General features: G+C 42.0%; 1 protein-coding gene across 2 annotated transcripts in view; it reads right to left on the reverse strand.

Annotated features, from left to right (window-relative positions):
• Nucleotides 1–595: 595 nt before the first annotated feature.
• adrb3a (adrenoceptor beta 3a) overlaps nt 596–21,112 on the reverse strand; it is a 30,722-nt gene continuing 10,205 nt past the window's right edge. For both annotated transcript variants that reach the window (XM_061986266.1, XM_061986265.1), the window contains one exon: nt 596–1,099. In XM_061986266.1, the coding sequence (XP_061842250.1) occupies nt 1,072–1,099 (28 nt within the window). In that variant the 3' untranslated portion in view covers nt 596–1,071. The remainder of the gene's footprint in view (nt 1,100–21,112) is intronic.

The following is a 21,112-nucleotide window of genomic DNA, read 5'->3' on the forward strand; positions in this document are numbered from 1 at the left end:
CCTTGTGTGTGTGAAAAGCCGTAGATATTATGTGGCAGGGCCGGCACGCAAAGGCAGTGCCTTTAAGGTTTATTGGCGCTCTGTACTTCTCCCTATGTCCGTGTACAAAGCGGCGTTTTAAAAAGTCACAAATTTTACTTTTTGAAACCGATACCGTTAATTTTGAAACCGATACCGATATTACATTTTAAAGCATTTATCGGCCGATAATATTGGCAGTCCGATATTATCGGACATCTCTAATGATGAGCAAGTTTATACATACATAAACTAGGGACAGACTCAAAGCAAATGTAAAGCATACATACATACATACATATATACATACGTCACTCAACAATATTTACTTTGCATTTGCATGTCAAATATAGTTTTTAAACTCATTTCACAGATATCCAGCTAAGATTCATATATTTTATTACTTGAGGCTATCTGGCTAGCGTGCTAAGAGTTAGCGTTTCAGTTCAGCTTCGGCTGTTTGGCATTCACATGCAATTCATTTTCTAGTTAACGATTTCTATTTTAACACAATGAATGTGAAAGGGGTTTATCATACTGTAAAATACAAATAAAAAACAGCTGACATAAATTACTCTTTATGTTCCCCTGAAAGTTTTATTGTTTTGAAAATCAATAATGGTGATTTACAACATCCACACAAGCATCAAGTGAAATAGCTCATAAGAGTTCACAGGCGGAAAAGTGACACCAGAATTGAAAATCTCACCGAACAGCTTTTTATATTTGTGCAATTAAAATAACTTCCTGTGAAAATAGTTCATTTGATCATGCAACATGTTTTGCTACATACTGTAAAATGTGTGTATCATAAATACATAACTTATTACTGAAACCACGTTCAGTCGCACTAAATGTGCCTTTTGGTTTGCAAGAAAATGACCAATTAATAAGTTAAGTTTATTCTAATGCAGTAAGTCTCACTGTCGTCACATTGCGTCCCCTCAGCCCCGTCTCAGTGCTGGACCCCTTTGGAGCGTCCTCATTGGCTGCTGGGAATCACATTGTCTTTATTGATTCACTTGTCTTCAGTAGTGTGACACTTTGCCGTCCTCATCCGTCTTTTTCCTGCAATATAAAGCTGCAAAAAGACACACACACAGGCCATTATCAACTGTGTAGTCTTTCAGAAAATTAGAAAAAATTGTTATTTCTGGTCCATGCTTGCATAAGTTGGACTTTGTCCATTCTCCCAAAGTAATTCCCCTCTGCGGGGGCCAGTTGTTTCCCAACTTTCGCACCGACTATTTCACGGTTTGTTATAGACCAACACATGAATGAATATGGTAATACAGAAAGCATGTTGAATGAAAACTGAGGGAAATTCAAGGTTTTCCATTTCCCAACGTCAATGCATAGGCAGTTACCGTGGTAACTTACTTCATTATCCTAACCAGGTTGTCTTGCACAAACCATGAGCTCCTCCCATCTGATAAACCTGAATCAAGACATGACAAGTCAGACATGACCTGTATGCTCTTTCGTAACCCAGTAATGTCCTAACAAAATTAATTCCCGAAGTCTTATGACAGAAGAGGATCTTAAGGCCATGGTTAGTTAAATATATTTTCATTATATAAAACTGCTCAGAAGAATATATATTTTTAGTGAATTGGGAAAAAAACACTTTTTTAGGAAAAATGTATCTAAAAAAATAACTGGTAGGAAAATGTTTTTTACCTAAAAAGAAGAAAAAAACATTGGGTTTGTTTAGTTTTCTTCTTACTTGGCTTCAGATAATCGGTTTTAGTCATAATTCAGTTTCAAAATATTTAAAAAAACATTTTAAAGTAGATTTTTTTGGTACTTCATTATTGCAAACATCACTGATTTACCAACAGAGGCGGAAAGGCCAGATAATGTTTCTCATTTTAGGACGTAGTACAAGTACTTATGATGAGTAGAGATGTTCGATAATGGCTTTTTTGCCGATATCCGATATTCCGATATTGTCCAACTCTTAATTACCGATTCCGATATCAACCGATACCGTCGTGGAATTAACACATTATTATGCCTAATTTTGTTGTAATGCCCCGCTGGATGCATTAAACAATGTAAGAAGGTTTTCCAAAATAAATCAACTCAAGTTATGGGGAAAAATGCCAACATGGCACTGCCATATTTATTATTGAAGTCACAAAGTGCATTATTTTTTTTAACATGCCTCAAAACAGCAGCTTGGAATTTGGGACATGCTCTCCCTGAGAGAGCATGAGGAGGTTGAGGTGGGCGGCGTTGGGGTGGCGGGGTTTAGGGGTAGGGGGCAGCGGGGAGGTGTATATTGTAGCGTCCCGGAAAAGTTAGTGCTGCAAGGGGTTCTGGGTATTTGTTCTGCTGTGTTTATGTTGTGTTACGGTGCGGATGTTCTCCCGAAATGTGTTTGTCATTATTGTTTGGTGTGGGTTCACAGTGTGGCGCATATTTGTAACAGTGTTAAAGTTGTTTACACGGCCACCCTCAGTGTGACCTGTATGGCTGTTGACCAAGTATGCCTTGCATTCCCTTGTGTGTGTGAAAAGCCGTAGATATTATGTGGCAGGGCCGGCACGCAAAGGCAGTGCCTTTAAGGTTTATTGGCGCTCTGTACTTCTCCCTACGTCCGTGTACACAGCGGCGTTTTAAAAAGTCATACATTTTACTTTTTGAAACCGATACCGATAATTTCTGATATTACATTTTAAAGCATTTATCGGCCGATAATATCAGCAGTCCGATATTATCGGACATCTCTAATGATGAGCAAGTTTATACATACATAAACTATGGACAGACTCAAAGCAAATGCAAAGCATACGTACATACATACATACATACATGCATACGTCACTCAACAATATTTACTTTGCATTTGCATGTCAAATATAGTTAAAACAAACATACATTATTTTCTGCAACCTCCATGTGTCCATGATTACATTTAAATTAAAATTTGATTTGATTTCATATCAGTCCTTCACATTTTTACCTGTGGGCTAATAAGAAAATGTGATTGAACTTTAACTGAATAAAATACTCTTATGCATTGATTCGGGCAGTTATTGTCTCACACTTCAATCAATCAATCAAAGTTTGTTTAAATAGCCCCTAATCACAAGTGTCTCAAAGGGCTGCATAAGCCACAATGCCATCCTCGGCTCAGATCCCACATCAGGGCAAGAAAAATCTCAACCCAATGGGATAGAGTGAGAAACCTTGGAGGGGACCGCATACGTGGGGACCCCCACCCTGGGCGACCGGTGCAATGGACGTCGATGGATCGGAATGGATCTAGTTAATAGTGTGAGAGTCCAGTCCATAGTGGGGCCAACAGGGGATCATCTTGAGTGGAGACAAGTCAGCAGCGCAGAGACGTCCCCATGATGCATAGATGAGTGGTCTACCATATGTTATATTTTATATCGCTATATTTAGTCTATTTATACCTGCATTGTCCTTTCCATCCTTACACTTTCCATCATTGTAACTGAGCTACTGTGTGGAACAATTTCCCTTGTGGATCATTAAAGTTTGCCCGACTTTGAACATCATCTGTAATACCCACTTTAGTCCACTATTATTTTACTGTATAACTTTTCTTTCTCTTTAGTGTGTTCATACTCACCATAAACCTAACCTACTGACACTCTCCAGTTAATTAAAGAATGAAGACCTTTTCTGTCCCTTGTTTTTGTGGTGAATTGTAGAATCAGGGCTCCATTGATCACACCTTTTTATTGTGCTCTTAACTCAGAGTCAACATACTCAGGATTGAAGGAGCTAACTAACTCAGATCAGCTGTTCTACAATCAAACACTCAAGAGTTTCCAATTTTAACGGTAAATCAAGTCAGATTTCAGGTTCATACATAGAGTTTGTTGAACCTCTGTCCTGCAATACCCCCCAGATAAACAATTCTGTCCATGTCGTGCTGTGAGGAATGTACAAATCTGTACTTTAGAGAAATCCAACTAAAAATGAATAGTCTATGTAATTAGATTACCAGTACGTCAGGTTACGTCCTCATGTTTACCAAGAGAATTAAGGACAAATTCCTGGACACAACTGGACACATTTTGAATAGAGAGACCAAAAGGAGTGGAACATGGACATTTCCCAACAGATTAACTTGTTTTAAACTGAACTCCTAGCCGAGAAAATAGAGTAATAACATTACTGCACGGAACAAGTAACTTCATTGTGTTACAGCGTGATCTCCTCCATCAGAAGAGCCAATGTATTGATTCTGTTAGTGCTCTGAGTGCGTGACTTGCAATTCCCTGCAGAATCACCAGGGGTAGGGTTTTTCTGTGAGTGAGCAAACACAACTCTTTGACAAGGTAGCTAACTTCCTGTGTAGTAATGGTAGTAGTAATGAACAATGGCAACAACAATTTACTGCACATGTTGCTGAGTCTTGACTGGTGATTGGATGACCAGGGAGATAAAGCACAAATGTGTGACAGCTGGATGTTGAGAAGGTTATTATTATATTTTATTTTGATATGCTTGCAGCCGACTCAAACCGGTTTATTCCAATTAAAATATTATTTTATTATTTTTTTCAACATGTCCTGTCCAGCCACACAGGCAAATCATATTGTTGATGTAGATGCCCATATCTGCTGTGCAGATTTACTTTAAGAGAAGTATGGAATACTTCTCTTGTTGCCTTATTTGTATTTGACTTTAGTCAATGGATTTATATACATTTTTGCAGCAGGCGATAGAAAGAAGAAAATAAGAAAACAGACATTGCTGGGACAAGAGGGGGATAAGACAGAGAGAAAACCAAAACAACAACAACAGAACATCAGCAAATAAGATATGAACAAATATGATATGAAAAATGATAGCAGAGAAGCAGTTAGTGAAGTAAATATTAATAACACAGAAATGACAATGAACATGATTGCACTGCAAATGCAGCAATACAAGTACCAATAGAAATAGCACTATTGATAAACAATAATAACAATATTTATCACCATTATCAACAATACAATTGTTTCAAGTGCAACAATACATGTATGTAATGATAACTTGAATTACAAAAGAAAGCAGATAAATGTAAGGGAAGAAAGAAAAGCGAACTGTGTTAACCTTGTAGATTGTTATAGTAACAATAGGTTAAGCTTTGTCCGTGTGCCTTGTTTTACCCAGTTTCCCCTAGGGGAACACCGTTAATATACGTTTGATGAAACGTGATTATATGCATGAGTGTATGTATGCATATGTACAGTATGTGTATATGTATGTTTGTACAGTGAACGTGTGTGTGTGGATGTGTGTACTGTATTTGTGTACCGTATTTTCCGCACTATAAGGCGCACCTAAAAACCTCCAATTTTCTCAAAAGCTAACAGTGCGCCTTATAATCCGGTGCGCCTTATATATGGACCAATATTGAGCCACAACAGGTCTCGCAACTATGGGATGCATAACGTAACCCCAGCCTCTACTGTAGCGTCTATTCTATGCGCCTTATAATGCGGTGCGCCTTACATATGAACAAAGTTTTAAAATAGGCCATTAATTGAAGGCGCGTCTTATAATCCGGTGCGCCTTATAGTGCGGAAAATACGGTATGTATGTGCGAGAGTACGTACCTGTGTATGTGCGTATGTACCTATGTGTGCGCATATGTATGAATTAATGTATGTATATACATTATGTATGAATAATTGTGTGTATGTATGTATGTATGTATGTATGTGTTTGTAACAACTCTGCAGTCCCTGTTGCGGTTGTTTTTGGAGATGCACGCGAAGAGCTACCAAAGGGTTTGGAGCGGAGAAGCTACCCGGCCTAACTTATGCTGGCGCCTTGAAGCTTTATCTTAATAAAGCTCTGGCTTAATAACGCTGTAGCTTATGGAATCCATCCATCCATCCATTTTCTACCGCTTGTCCCTTTCTGGAGCCTATCTCAGCTGCATTCGGGCGGAAGGCGGGGTACACCCTGGACAAGTCGCCACCTCATCGCAGGGCCAACACAGATAGACAGACAACATTCACACTCACATTCACACACTAGGGCCAATTTAGTGTTGCCAATCAACCTATCCCCAGGTGCATGTTTTTGGAGGTGGGAGGAAGCCGGAGTACCCGGAGGGAGCCCACGCAGTCACAGGGAGAACATGCAAACTCCATACAGAAAAATCCCGAGCCTTGGATTGAACTCAGGACTACTCAGGACCTTCGTATTGTGAGGCACATGCACTAACCCCTGTCCCACCGTGCTGCCCGGCCTAACTTATGCTGGCGCCTTGAAGCTTTATCTTAATAAAGCTCTGGCTTAATAACGCTGTAGTTTATGGAATCCCTTTACAACTAAAATTGTTGTTACTGATGAACTATGACCTGCAACCCTTTGTGAGGAGATGGAATCAAATGATGATGGCTGAGCGACTGATGCCAATGATCCTGTGTGAAGCCTGCCTTGTATTAATATAGAAACTGAGGCTGTCAAAATGACCCCTTTAGTGCAGATGAATCCATCATTATGGTTAATCAATCTGATTAAAAATTGTAATGCAAAAAAATATGTATTATTGAAAAGGAAAAAATACATAATTTAAATACAAAAATATGTTATTAATCAATCTGACGTGCAGGATGAGTCATACCCGCTGAAAATTATCTGCCTCTCTAAGTAGTTTTACTGTAGTTTTCATCATTGTATTAAGTACTTACCGTAATATTGTATTATCCTTTATTTTTAGTTAACATGAACATGTTAAAGGTGTTTAATAAACACCAAGTGCATATATTTTTTCTTATTTTCGTGAGTCTCTTTGCCCATGCAGAATGAAACATGATTCATTTGTATTACAAATGAAATACAACTGCGGTTAATCAAATATTATTGCACAACTTCTTTACATGTGGTGGACACACCTTATATGGAATGCCTGTTGCAATCAGATAAAAGTGTGCAACAATAGTTTGCTGGCATTCTTATAGAGCAAACACTGTTAATCCGTATTCTGACAGTTCCGCTAATTACAGTATAAATTATTTTTATGCAAGTTCACAATCGTGTACACTGATAGTATCATGTCCGCAGCAGATGTCTCTACAGGAAGACACGCAGTCATCCAGAAGGCTTCAAAGAATTGCATAAATGTCCATACATCAATTTTGGTAATGACCATCAACAACGAAAATGATGTCAAAGAATGTTTATGGGGGGGAATATGATTGCATAAAGTATTTGTTTTGTAGTTTGATAGCCGGGCCTCCCTGGGAGGAAACATAAGATTTCAGGTAGAGTAGCAACTTGAGAAAAACAATGAAAAACATTCTTAAAATCTGCTACGATAGCTTCAGTTTTGGTAAAAATAAAAATAATCCAATCCAATCCAATCCACTTTATTTATATAGCACATTTAAACAACAAAATGTTTCCAAAGTGCTGCACAACAATATTAAAAACAGATATACTGAGGTGCCAGTCCATGTAAAGCTTTAAAAACAAACAGCAAGGTTTTAAAATCAATTCTAAAATGAACAGGGAGCCAGTGCAAAGTCTCAAGAATTGGGGTTATATGCTCGCGTTTTCTGGCCCCTGTTAAAAGTCGTGCTGCCGCGTTCTGGACTAACTGCAACCGGGAGAGAGCTTTTTGGCTAATGCCAGCATAAAGTGCATTGCAGGAGTCCAGGCCACTTGAAATAAAAGCATGCACGACTTGTTCAAAAAGGTTAAAAGATAAAAACAGTTTTACCTTTGCTAAAAGACGAAGATCATAAAAACACGATTTTAAAACGCCACTGACTTGTTTGTCAAGTTTAAAATCGCTGTCTATAGTGACGCCAAATAAAAATCAAATTCTTTTTAGTTTCTAGGGTAGGAGGACAGTGTTACGATACCGCTGAGTTGCACTTATTTTCGTGACCCCAAGGTGCAGAGAAGGTAGGCTATGTGTAGGTTAGGTCAGGGCCGTGTATAGAGTGAGTATGGACAACTAAACAACAGGCGCCGATGTTGGACACCAAGGACGTGAGCCCGGAAGCATACAATTGCAGATGTTTTCCTGACGAAATAAACCAAAATAATAAGTCTAAATATAGTTCTAAACATATTCCAGCTCATAAACCTACAATGAAACATGCTATTATTTCCTCAAAGTATAATTTTGGGGGCAATATTTTGGCTGCATTTGATGCACTCTGCTACATATTCATGCAGTGGTTAGTGACCAGCAGGATGTTTCTACTCAGTGGCCTAGTGGTTAGAGTGTCCGCCATGAGATCGGTAGGTTGTGAGTTTAAACCCCGGCCGAGTCATACCAAAGACTATAAAAATGGTACCCATTACCTCCCTGCTTGGCACTCAGCATTAAGGGTTGGAATTGGGGGTTAAATCACCAAAAATGATTCCCGGGCGCGGCCACCGGTGCTGCCCACTGCTCCCCTCACCTCCCAGGGGGTGATCAAGGGTGATGGGTCAAATGCAGAGGGTAATTTCACCACACCTAGTGTGTGTGTGACAATCAGTGGTACTTTAACTTTTTTTAACAAAAAAAAATACACACAACAACCATAAACAAAAATGTATTACCCTCATTTTGCCAGAATCCTCATTAGATTTGGACCAACAACTACGGAGAAATTATGACTTTTGTGTGAAGTATGTCAACTGTGGTGTCTGCCTGTATTGTTTGTAATCACTGCGCTACATACTGTATGTCTGTGCTTTTACTTTTATTTTTTGAATACTTTTCATAGGTTTTGCTTTGACGAGTCTGCTTGGCTTTTTGGTTTTATTATCACTATAATAAATCGATTACTGAACTAATGCTGCTTTTTACTGGAATATTTATGTTAGTTTGGATTATTGGTGACACATGTAGAAAAGGTGCAATTATTTGTCTTGTGGAGTAGGCATGTTTACACGGCAAAAAACTCTTCAAGTAAAACTCATCCCATTATTGTGGCAGATCAAAATATTGATATATAGTCAAAGAAAGTGGCTTCATTAAGTTATTTTGAAAACATCAAGAAACACTTTTTTGAGCAATACAGTATTCAATGTGTAGCTTTTTGTGTCATGACTTGGACTGTGGAGTTTTTGTTTTCCCAAGATGCAAGAGAATTTGGATCGGACCTGGCTTGAAGGTGGGTACATGATTTATTTAACACTATAATTACAAAGAAAGGATCAAACAAAAAGCGCGCACAGGGGCGGAGGTACAAAACTAGACTATAAAACACAAAACTTGCACATCGGCAGAAACTATGAACAATTAAACAACATACTAACTGTGGCTTAATAAACAAACTTACTGTGGCATGGGATCGTGAACAGGGCTTGAAACGCGAGGATAGCAGGGTGAGAAAGGCTATGACTCCAGGACGAACAACAGAAAATGAAAACCTTAAATAACACAGACATGATTAACAACAGGTGCGTGACTCAAAACAGGTGCGTGACATGACAGGTGAAACTAATGGGTAACTATGGTGACAAGACAAGGGAGTGAAAAAGCCAAAAACTAAACAAAACATGACTAAGACAAAACATGATTACACAGACATGACAGAACTCCCCCCTTACGGACAGATCCCAGATGTCCAAGAAAAAACTTAACAAGAGTCATGGGAGGGCGGGAGGGGGACATGGCGGTGGGTCGCCAGCCCAAGTGGCCCCGAATCCATCGAGGCATAGTCATGTGGTGGCGGCGAGTGGAACGCCGCTGCAGCAGGCGAGGTGGGCGACCCGGGACAGGCCACATCCGTGGCCGACTGGGAGGTGGGCGCACTTGGCGTGGCGGGCGACCAGGTAGCGGCCATATCCGTGGCCGACGAGGAGACAGGCGCGTCGTCATCTTTGCAGGCGTGGAAGCTCGGCGTGGCACGTCAGGCGGCGAAGCTCGGCGTGGCACGTCAGGCGGCGAAGCTCGGCGTGGGTCTTGGTCTTGGCATGGCGGGTCTTGGTCTAGGTCTTGGCATGGCGGGTCTTGGTCTTGGCATGGCGGGTCTTGGTCTTGGTCTTGGTGTGGGTCTTTGTCTTGGTCTTGGTGTGGGTCTTTGTCTTGGTCTTGGTGTGGGTCTTTGTCTTGGTCTTGGTGTGGGTCTTTGTCTTGGTCTTGGTGTGGGTCTTTGTCTTGGTCTTGGTCTTGGTGTGGGTCTTGGCATGGCGGGTCTTGATCTAGGCATGGCGGGTCTTGGTCTTGGCATGGCGGGTCTTGGTCTTGGCATGGCGGGTCTTGGTCTTGGCATGGCGGGTCTTGGTCTTGGCATGGCGGGTCTTGGTCTTGGCATGACGAGTCTTGGTCTTGGCATGGCGGGTCTTGGTCTTGGCATGGCGGGTCTTGGTCTTGGTCTAGGTCTTGGCATGGCGGGTCTTGGTCTTGGTCTAGGTCTTGGCATGGTGGGTCTTGGTCTTGGTCTTGGCATGGCGGGTCTTGGTCTTGGTCTTGGCATGGCGGGTCTTGGTCTTGGCATGGCGGGTCTTGGTCTTGGCATGGCGGGTCTTGGTCTAGGTCTTGGCATGGCGGGTCTTGGTCTTGGTCTTGGCATGGCGGGTCTTGGCGTCGTGAAGCTGCGACTGGCGGCACTTGGCGTCGTGAAGCTGCGACTGGCGGCACTTGGCGTCGTGAAGCTGCGACTGGCGGCACTTGGCGTCGTGAAGCTGCGACTGGCGGCATTTGGCGTCGTGAAGCTGCGACTGGCGGCACTTGGCGTCGTGAAGCTGCGACTGGCGGCACTTGGCGTCGTGGAGCTGCGACTGGCGGCACTTGGCGTCGTGGAGCTGCGACTGGCGGCACTTGGCGTCGTGGAGCTGCGACTGGCGGCACTTGGCGTCGTGGAGCTGTGACTGGCGGCACTTGGCGTGGAGGGTCTTGGTCTTGGGCTTGGCATGGAGAGTCTTGGTCTTGGGCTTGGCGTGGAGGGTCTTGGTCTTGGACTTGTTGAGCTGGTACCGGAGCTTGGCGTCGTGGAGCTGGTACCGGAGCTTGGCGTCGTGGAGCTGGTACCGGAGCTTGGCGTCGTGGAGCTGGTACCGGAGCTTGGCGTCGTGGAGCTGGTACCGGAGCTTGGCGTCGTGGAGCTACTGGTGCAGGTGGAGGTGGTCTAGCTGGGGGTTGCGGCTTGGCATGGCGAAGCTGAGTCACCCCACCTGTACAGTTCCCAGCCCTAGCCCCCCCCTCAAGGAGCGGATACCAGACGCGCTCCCCGCGGTCTGGAACCGTTTTTAGGGGTGGGTGGAGGGAGGTCAGGAGGGGGGCAGAATCCTCCCCACTAAATTGTCCAAAAAATATTTCTTTTTCCCCCACCTGGTGTTGTGTGGGCGGAAAAAAAGAAACATTTTGTGACGGGGGCGGGGCTTGAGTCTTGGGGGGCAAGGACTGTCCCAGTGAGCGGGTCTGTGAAAAAATGTTCTGAAAGTGTCTGATTCTGGCAAAAAAGTCCTTTGGTGGTGGCTGATAGACAAAGTTAACAGAATTTAAAAGAAAATCTTGGTCTCTGACGTCATCACCAGTGGGTGGGGTGACGTCATGACAAGGCGGCGGCGTGATGTCATCTACGGGAAAACTTTTTTGCTGACGACATCTGTCATGACTTGGACTTTGGCTTGGTTTGTTCTCCCGTGGTGCAAATGAACTGGACTGGTCAAGGCTTGAAGGTGGGTACATGATTTATTTAAACTATCAAAAAAGGAATGATCAAACAATAAGCGCGCACAGGGGCGGAGGTACAAAACTAGACTATAAAACACAAAACTTGCACATCGGCAGAAACTATGAACAATTAAACAAAATACTAACTGTGGCTTAATAAACAAACTTACTGTGGCATGGGATCGTGAACAGGGCTTGAAACGCGAGGATAGCAGGGTGAGAAAGGCTATGACTCCAGGACGAACAACAGAAAATGAAAAGCTTAAATAACACAGACATGATTAACAACAGGTGCGTGACTCAAAACAGGTGCGTGACATGACAGGTGAAACTATTGGGTAACTATGGTGACAAGACAAGGGAGTGAAAAAGCCAGAAACTAAACAAAACATGACTAAGACAAAACATGATTACACAGACATGACATTTTGTCTGTTTTAAGTAATATTTAATAAATAAAACAGACCCATTAATCCCAGTACTGTAAGGTAAAAATCTATTATTATTCATTATTATAAAGTAGAACATCAAAAATATCATTGTTCATCATCACAAAATAAAGTGATGATGAAATGACGAGTCCTAATACTTTTTATTAGGCTCTGAGTCATAGATATGCTGCTATAGAATGTTCATATGCAGGGTGATCTCTTCTTAGTTAAAAAAAAGTGAGTACCGATGATTTCTCCGCTGGCCGGGTATGGCTCCGGTGCCACTCTCTGCTTTCGTAAATCGGCAGAATTCACCCAGCGCTGGCAACAAGCTAGCTGAATTCTGATTGGATAAAAACTTAAAGGGGAACATTATCACCAGACCTATATAAGCGTCAATATATACCTTGATGTTGCAGGAAAAAGACCTTTTTTTTTTTTAACCGATTTCTGAACTCTAAATGGGTGAATTTTGGCGAATTTTGGCGAATTAAACGCCTTTCTAGTAGTCGCTCTCGGAGTGATGACGTCACAACGTAACGTCACATCGGGAAGCAATCCGCCATTTTCTCACTTTCGTCGGTGTGTTGTCGGAGGGTGTAACAACACGAACAGGGACGGATTCAAGTTGCACCAGTGGCCCAAAGATGCGAAAGTGGCAAGAAATTGGACGAAATTTGTTCAAAATACGAGGGTGTGGGGAAAGCCAACGAAATGGTCAGTCGTTTGTTCCGCACACTTTACCGACGAAAGCTATGCTACGACAGAGATGGCAACCGTCCCTTATGCCATCGAAGATGATCAAGAGAAGAATATCGACCCTAGCTTCCCTGGCCTGCTGACATCAACTCCAAAACTGGACAGATCAGCTTTCAGGAAAAGAGAGCGGATGAGGGTATGTCTACCCTCCATCAGTGTGTGAATGTGTGTGTGAATGGGTAAATGTGGAAGTAGTGTCAAAGCGCTTTGAGTACTTTGAAGGTAGAAAAGCGCTATACAAGTACAACCCATACAGAATATATTAATTGATGAAAACTTTATTCATTACTCGCGGTTTTACGTAAATTATTATACATAAACTGTGTTTACCAATAATTTAGCTTAAAAACATTTATTTTTTTCAATCATTCGAGTACATTCGGGTAGTCTTGTGTAATGCAGTATTTTGTGTCTATTTAGGTATGGTTAACCTGAGTGCTAAAATCGTGGAAAAATATATGTTCTTAGCACGCCTGAATCGGGCTGTCTGCACTCTCAAAGTGCATGTTGTTGCCAAATGTATTTCATATGCTGTAAACCTAGTTCATAGTTGTTAGTTTCCTTTAATGCCAAACAAACACATACCAATTGTTGGTTAGAAGGCGATCGCCGAATTCGTCCTAGCTTTCTCCCGTGTCACTGGCTGTCGTGTCGTTTTTGTCGGTTTCGCTTGCATACGGTTCAAACCGATATGGCTCAATAGCTTCAGTTTCTTCTTCAATTTCGTTTTCGCTACCTGCCTCCACACTACAATCATCCGTTTCAATACATGCGTAATCTGTTGAATCGCTTAAGCCGCTGAAATCCGAGTCTGAATCCGAGCTAATGTCGCTATACCTTGCTGTTCTATCCGCCATGTTTGTTTGTATTGGCATCACTGTGTGACGTCACAGGAAAATGGACGGGTGTATATAACGATGGTTAAAATCAGGCACTTTGAAGCTTTTTTGGGGGATATTGCGTGATGGGTAAAATTTTGAAAAAAACTTCGACAAATAAAATAAGCCACTGGGAACTGATTTTTAATGGTTTTAACCCTTCTGAAATTGTGATAATGTTCCTCTTTAAAAACAGCAACACTGGAGCCTAATATGACATAAAGAGAGTATGATGAATACTTTTTTTTTTTTTTTCTGCGCCAAATATGAATATAAATCCATGTAATAAAGTAAAATACAAATAAGGCAACAAGAGAAGTATCCCACACTTCTCTTTTGTAAAGTAAATATGGACAGCAAATATGGGCATCTACATCGACAAGATGATTTGCCTGTGTAGGTGGACAGGAAAATAAAAAAAATAATTAAAAAAATGTAAAAACCTTTGACCCAGCGCCAAATTTACGGGCAGCTTCCCCTGGTTTTATGTACAACTCAAATTTACGAGCACAAATGTAATTCAGGCGTATCGGCAACAGCGTTTTTTAAGATAAAGGTTTCCCATGCCTCTGTCTTTAACATTGTTTTATTGCGCTCTTGTATATAATTGGTCTGGTCTGTGTATAATTTCTATACAATTGGTCGGTATAATTGCGGTGTGATATTGGTAATATTAAGAAGTGCATTAAATGCCTATTAAAGGCCCATTAAATGCACAGCACACTACTGGCTCACACTCACACACACACACACACGCACACACACACACACACGCACACACACACACACACACACACACACACACACACACACACACACACACACACACACTCACGCGCAAATGTAGAACAGAGAGCCAGCACTTCCAACTCAATGTGTGTTTTATATTTATAATTTCTACATGCTGGTTGCTGTAATTGAATGCTTTGACCTTTGCACTGTTGACATTGGAGATCAAGTGAAACGCACCGCACTAGCGTTCACGCTGTAATAACTCAGCGACAACAATAAATACTAAAAACTGTTCTGGTCAATACAACCATTTGACAGGACTTCAAAGCTAAACTCGTCGTTCATAAAAAATAAACTTTACTTTTCATACTTTTATCGCTCAATTGGTTTCCCAAGAACGGAAGACGCATGTTTTGACTGTCAAAGTTCAAGGGGAACTGCACTTTTTGGGAATTTTGCCTATCGTTCAGAATCATTATGAGAGGCATTACGATGGATGTTATGTTTTCTTTTTCCTTTGTCACCGATTCTGTTCATAACTTTTATGGACAGAATTTCTAGGCGCAGTCAAGGCGTTGAGGGGATCCGGTTTGGTGGCTGCAGGATTAGGTCTCTGCTTTTTGCAGATGATGTGGTCCTGATGGCTTCATCTGGCCAGGATCTTCAGCTCTCACTGGATCGGTTCGCAGCTGAGTGTGAAGCAACTGGGATGAGAATCAGCACCTCCACCCTTTTCCATGGTTCTCGCCCGGAAAAGGGTGGAGTGCCATCTCCGGGTTGGGGAGGAGATCTTGACCCAAGTGGAGGAGTTCAAGTACCTCGGAGTCTTGTTCACGAGTGAGGGAAGAGTGGATCGTGAGATCGACAGGCGGATCGGTGCGGCGTCTTCAGTAATGCGGACGCTGTATCGATCCGTTGTGGTGAAGAAGGAGCTGAGCCGGAAGGCAAAGCTCTCAATTTACCGGTCGATCTACGTTCCCATCCTCACCTATGGTCATGAGCTTTGGGTTATGACCGAAAGGACAAGTTCAAGGGTACAAGCGGCCAAAATTAGTTTCCTCCGCCGGGTGGCGGGGCTCTCCCTTAGAGATAGGGTGAGAAGCTCTGTCATTCGGGGGGAGCTCAAAGTAAAACCGCTGCTCCTCCACATCGAGAGGAGCCAGATGAGGTGGTTCGGGCATCTGGTCAGGATGCCACCCGAGCGCCTCCCTAGGGAGGTGTTTAAGGCACGTCTGACCGGTAGGAGGCCACGGGGAAGACCCAGGACACGTTGGGAAGACTATGTCTCCCGGCTGGCCTGGGAACGCCTCGGGATCCCCCGGGAGGAGCTGGACGAAGTGGCTGGGGAGAGGGAAGTCTGGGCTTCCCTGCTTAGGCTGCTGCCCCCGCGACCCGACCTCGGATAAGCGGAAGAAGATGAATGGATGGATGGGTTATGTTTTCTTGTTTTGCATTCTAAATATTAAATAAATGCTAACAAAAGTCTGCTTAAAATGGAGCCTACGAGTGCGTATAAAAGCCCTTAAAAAGCATCCAAACACCTCCTTTAAGGTTTTATATACATGATGTAAGTATATGTGTAGTGTAGTAAAGGGCACATTTATAATCCATCCATCCATCCATTTTCTACCGCTTATTCCCTTTGGGGTCGCGGGGGCGCTGGAGCCTATCTCAGCTTTTAAGCATAGGCGGCGCATTCATTTAAAAAAACGCATCACAACGTTTGCTTTTTGTTTCCACTTCATCCCTGATTATTACTCACTGCAGACTTCATGAGAGCCAACAAACAAAATAAAATATCACTTACTGTACAATGTCTGCTGTCATTAGGATCTGACTGCTAGGATGTTCATATGTTCCCATTTAGATAGGGAATGACCATAATCCTCACGAAGAAAAGGAGAGCGTTGTGCCGGAGTGGACCAAGCGTTTTTTCGTGTCGTTCTCACCATTTACGGGTCCTAAATAGCTGTCAAAGTGTACCAACTTGTCGGAATACCTACTCAGACTTATTCTGTCCAGGTGAGCTGCATGATTTATGATCTAGAATAAACTTACAGGGAGCAAGGAAGCGAGAAAGCAGCAGGCCACTCAATGATGTAAGCACAGGGACACGGTGCCGCTATAAATAGTTTGTCTGCTTTAGCGCTTACAATAACAATATCACTAATACTTGGTTAATATTCAAGTCACAAAATGTAAATGGTGTATGGTTGGCCCTTTTTGAATGGTTATTTATTGGATTTCATGGGTGAAATAGATGACCTCCCATTGGTTCTGCCGTAAGCGTATGTGGAGGGGGGCGTGGCTTGCGAGCCTGCCACGGAACGGGGTATGCCAGGACTGGCCTCAAAGACAGCGACAGGTGCGTAGATGGCCCAGGTGGGCCTCATTATCTAATCACCTGTCGCCTTTATTAGCAGCAGCCGGAATGAGACACGTGGTTGGAGCTGGAGGGAGAGCGAGAGAGACGCAGACGCAGAGAAAGCATTTGCTGGAAAGCAAAACACGTACACGTTGTCATGGAAATAAAAAAGTGTTGTAACTCTGATCCGGGCTCTCCTGGCAGTGTGTGGTGGTCTGCAGAACCTACTGGAGGGCAACCTCCACAGCGTACTTTTATTTACGTTTATATACAAGTTAGAATTGAAAAAAATCCATCCATCGTAATGATTTTCATTATAATTGTGTACGATAGGCAAAATTACCCCCAAGAAAGTGCAGTTCCCCTTTAATGCATTAACGCATGCGATTTTTCATCAAAACATTATCGCATTAATCGTGTAAAAATGAAGATTAATCACCTAACTTGTTTTGGAGCTCACATGCTCCTTTATCCTAATCTTTAAGGTGTTTTACAGTTAATTTTTGTAATTGAACAACGCTACCACTGTTATTTTTACAGTAAAATTCTGGCAGCTGAGCTGCTAATTTTTGTAGTTGTTTTTTTTAATAAAATCGACTGCCTTTTTATTTTACAGTGCATTGTTAACAGTAAACTAAAAACCAGTACAACTTATTTTTACAGCTGGCAACTGAGCTGCCAGTATTTTAGTGTAAAATCTACTGACTTTTTTTTCTTTACAGTGTAACTGTTCTAAGCAAAAAAAATTACATTCATTCAAGATAAACATTTTTTTTTAAATCCTTTGTGACATTCTGACTTTAAAACGTCATTTGTTTCAAAATATTGGAGTATTTTTTTTTAAAGATAATTGAGGTGGCGACTTGTCCAGGGTGTACCCCGCCTTCCGCCCGAATGCAGCTGAGATAGGCTCCAGCACCCCCCGCGACCCCAAAAGGGACAAGTGGTAGAAAATGGATGGATGGATGAATTTTTACATGCAAGTAATATACTGTGATTAATCACAATTAACTAAAATGCAAAGATGTGATTAATCTGATACAAAACATTTTAGGATTTGAGCGCACCAGTGTTGTGCGATACTACAAATTTTCTCTCCGATCCGATACCGAGTAAATCCAATACCGATACCAATGTGTCTGCAAAAATGTTAAAAGTTGCGTATTTAAAGTAATAACTTAGCTCATAGCATAAAGGATACAATACAGAGCTATTTATTTATTTTAAACTCAGAAGTATACTGAGGTAGTAACAATTTGGCTAAGATAATACAACAGAAAAAAACAGAGGACAAACATGAAACAAAATGATGTTTCAAGCCATAAAAAAGGAGATAAGTACCTTTTTTTTTTATATATATAATTTAATTAATAAGAACTACTATTAGAATTCGACATTATTCAGAATTCAAAACCTTTATTAAGACGTAAAAATCTTCATCTGAAGTGTGCAAGCTTTAGTGTGGCCTGAAGAGGCCCAGAGATCTAAAATGAGATTGATGGCTCTATAAAAGGATGACATTCTTTGAACATGTTTAAAAAAAGTGTTTGAGCAAAATTTATTGCTGCGTTATGCTTAGTATATTTAACACACCCCACATGGCTGACGATTTCACATATTTTGGTCTTGACCCTTGTATGTATGGTATGGTAAGTGTCCTGGGCATGACGTTAAAGTGCATCCGGCAGTGGAGGCTCCTCTATGGGGTCTTGGGGCACTCGGAGGTTAACCCCTTTACTACTGTTACCCCAGGTGGCCCTTGGCAAAGGCCTAGTACCTGACTGCCCCCTAGCCAGGGATACGGTGAAGACCTCAACGGCGCAGCAGGCGGAAGACGGTAACTGTAAGAACCACCACATCGACTGCGATGGCGGAAGAAGGCACCCCCACATCCATGTGGGCCCAGTTATAGGGAAATAACAACCCAAGACCTCAACGGTGGAACAGGCAGCAGAAAAGGGTCCCCAGTCGTCTTGGACTCCATGCCACTGGACCCTGACCAGGATCTGTCAAGGATCGTGTGGTGACTGTCTGTGGCACCAGTCTAACCCACGTTAAACAAAGTCACGCACAGGCATCCTCCATAAGGGGATACCCCCCCTACCAGGAGGATTGTCATACTCGCTTCGAGTGACCGCCGATAATGATGATGTATGTTATGATTGTTGCAAACCTTTAAGATGCAACTTTCTAATCAAATTTGAATAAAAAATATGTTGAGACTGATTGGGTGGATTCAAAGCTTCCTTCTCTGCAAATGTAAACCTGTTGGTAGGAAATCGTAAATTGGTATGGGGTGGGGAGATTTTGAAATTAATTGTATCGCACTGTGTTTTGTACCGTCATGTCTGTGTGAACATGTTTTGTTTTAGTCCTGTTCGGTTTTGTTTTTGGACTTTTTGTGCACTTTTGTTTGCTTTGTCACCATAGCAACCATTAGTTTTCACCTGTCACGTCACGCACCTGCTTCACGTTTTGAGTCACGCACCTGTTTTCACTAATCATGTTTGTAGTATTTAAGTTCATTGTTTTCAGTTTGTCTTGCTGGCAACATTGCATTCATACCCCTGCACACTCACACACCCTTATGACCCTTGCTGCTCTTTTTCATGCCGTTTTCTCGTCAAAGTAAGTTTTCTCTATTCATGCCATAGTTTGCAAGTTTTGTTTCATTGTTCATAGTTTCTGCCTTTGTGCAAGTTTTGTGTTTATAGTCAAGTTTTGTACTTCGGCCCTTGTGCGTGCCTTTTGTTTATTCTTTTTTTGAGTGTTAAAATTAAATATGTATTCACCTGCATGTCATGTCTGGTCCAAATTATTTGCACCCCGGGAGAACAAACCACGCCATAGTCCAAGTCTTGACATGTACGTTATATGATATGTATATTTTAACTGTGGGCCCCTATCCATAAGCTCTACGCGTTCGTGAACAGATACAGTAAATACATAGATGAATACATACATCAAAAATTCAGTTACATGGACATGTTGACATGAAAATATTGAACGTGTAAACAAGACTCTACCATGAATTGATTAACGTGGACCCCGACTTAAACAAGTTGAAAAACTTATTCGGGTGTTACCATTTAGTGGTCAATTGTACGGAATATGTACTGCACTGTGCAATCTACCAGTGACGTGCAGTCAGGGGAGGCAGGTGAGGCGGGGCCTCACGTGCCATCATGGAAAGAAAAAAAATTAATTAAATTGTTATATGTATCCAGTGATTATACTATAACGTTTTTTTCCATTTAACTTCACCAGTTTTAGATTATTTTTATTCAAAATCACTGAATTTTCACATTTGCCGTTCAAATACTGAGAAGAGACTTGCGGTGCGTCAGCAGCCAGTTGAGCCTCGCCATGGATTGTGCAATGACTCGGCTAACTGCTGGCCTGCTGTGCAGTGAGACCGTATTGCTATATGAATTATATGATACATTTCCATAGTTTAGTTAGCTGAGGTATATAATGTACAGTGTATTTTGTCAACAACTGTATGTGTGTAACGTATTTCTTGTGCTGAACAATCATAAAACGGCTGCGAAGACGCACTGGCTGAGGCTCGCAGTTATCCCGCCTCCTGGTGGTAGAGGGCGCTAGTGACCCCAGAGATCATTCTTGCGACTACTCGGCTGCAGAAGAAGTGACAACAAGCAGCAACAGTTAGCAGCGATCGTTTATTTTTTCCTCTCGCCTGGACTTTTAACATGGAGGATTACATATCTAAAATAAAACAGTTTTCTAAACTTGACTTTCAATCGAAGCAGGAGGTAATAATTAAAGGAAGATCTCTATCGAGACAGAGAGACTTTTAAAACTGAAGAAAGATAAGGAAGACTTCTATAAACAAGTTATCGATGCTTTTGTTCAGAAGGAGCGGCGCATGGATTTCATTTATAAGTAAAGGTAAGACCATAATAACATTTTATTTATTAAATGTGCTTTTTTGTGTGCTACAGTTTGTATGTGTAAAGTTAAAGTTAAGTTAAAGTACCAATGATTGTCACACACACACTAGGTGTGGTGAAATTTGTCCTCTGCATTTGACCCATCCCCTTGCTCACCCCCTGGGAGGTGAGGGGAGCAGTGGGCAGCAGCGGCGCCGCGCCCGGGAATAAGTTTTGGTGATTTAACCCCCAATTCCAACCCTTGATGCTGAGTGCCAAGCAGGGAAGAATGCTGGTATGAGCTTTTAAACATAACCCGTTAACTGCTGCCAATCAAATGGTGAATAGGATACTCTTTAGGGTTCATATGTTTGTAAATCTGACTGTGATGAAGTCAGTGCCTCACCAGCCATCAACCTCACCGCACGTCA

This window comes from Nerophis lumbriciformis, linkage group LG12 (assembly GCF_033978685.3).
Source record: "Nerophis lumbriciformis linkage group LG12, RoL_Nlum_v2.1, whole genome shotgun sequence".
Classification (NCBI taxonomy): domain Eukaryota; kingdom Metazoa; phylum Chordata; class Actinopteri; order Syngnathiformes; family Syngnathidae; genus Nerophis; species Nerophis lumbriciformis.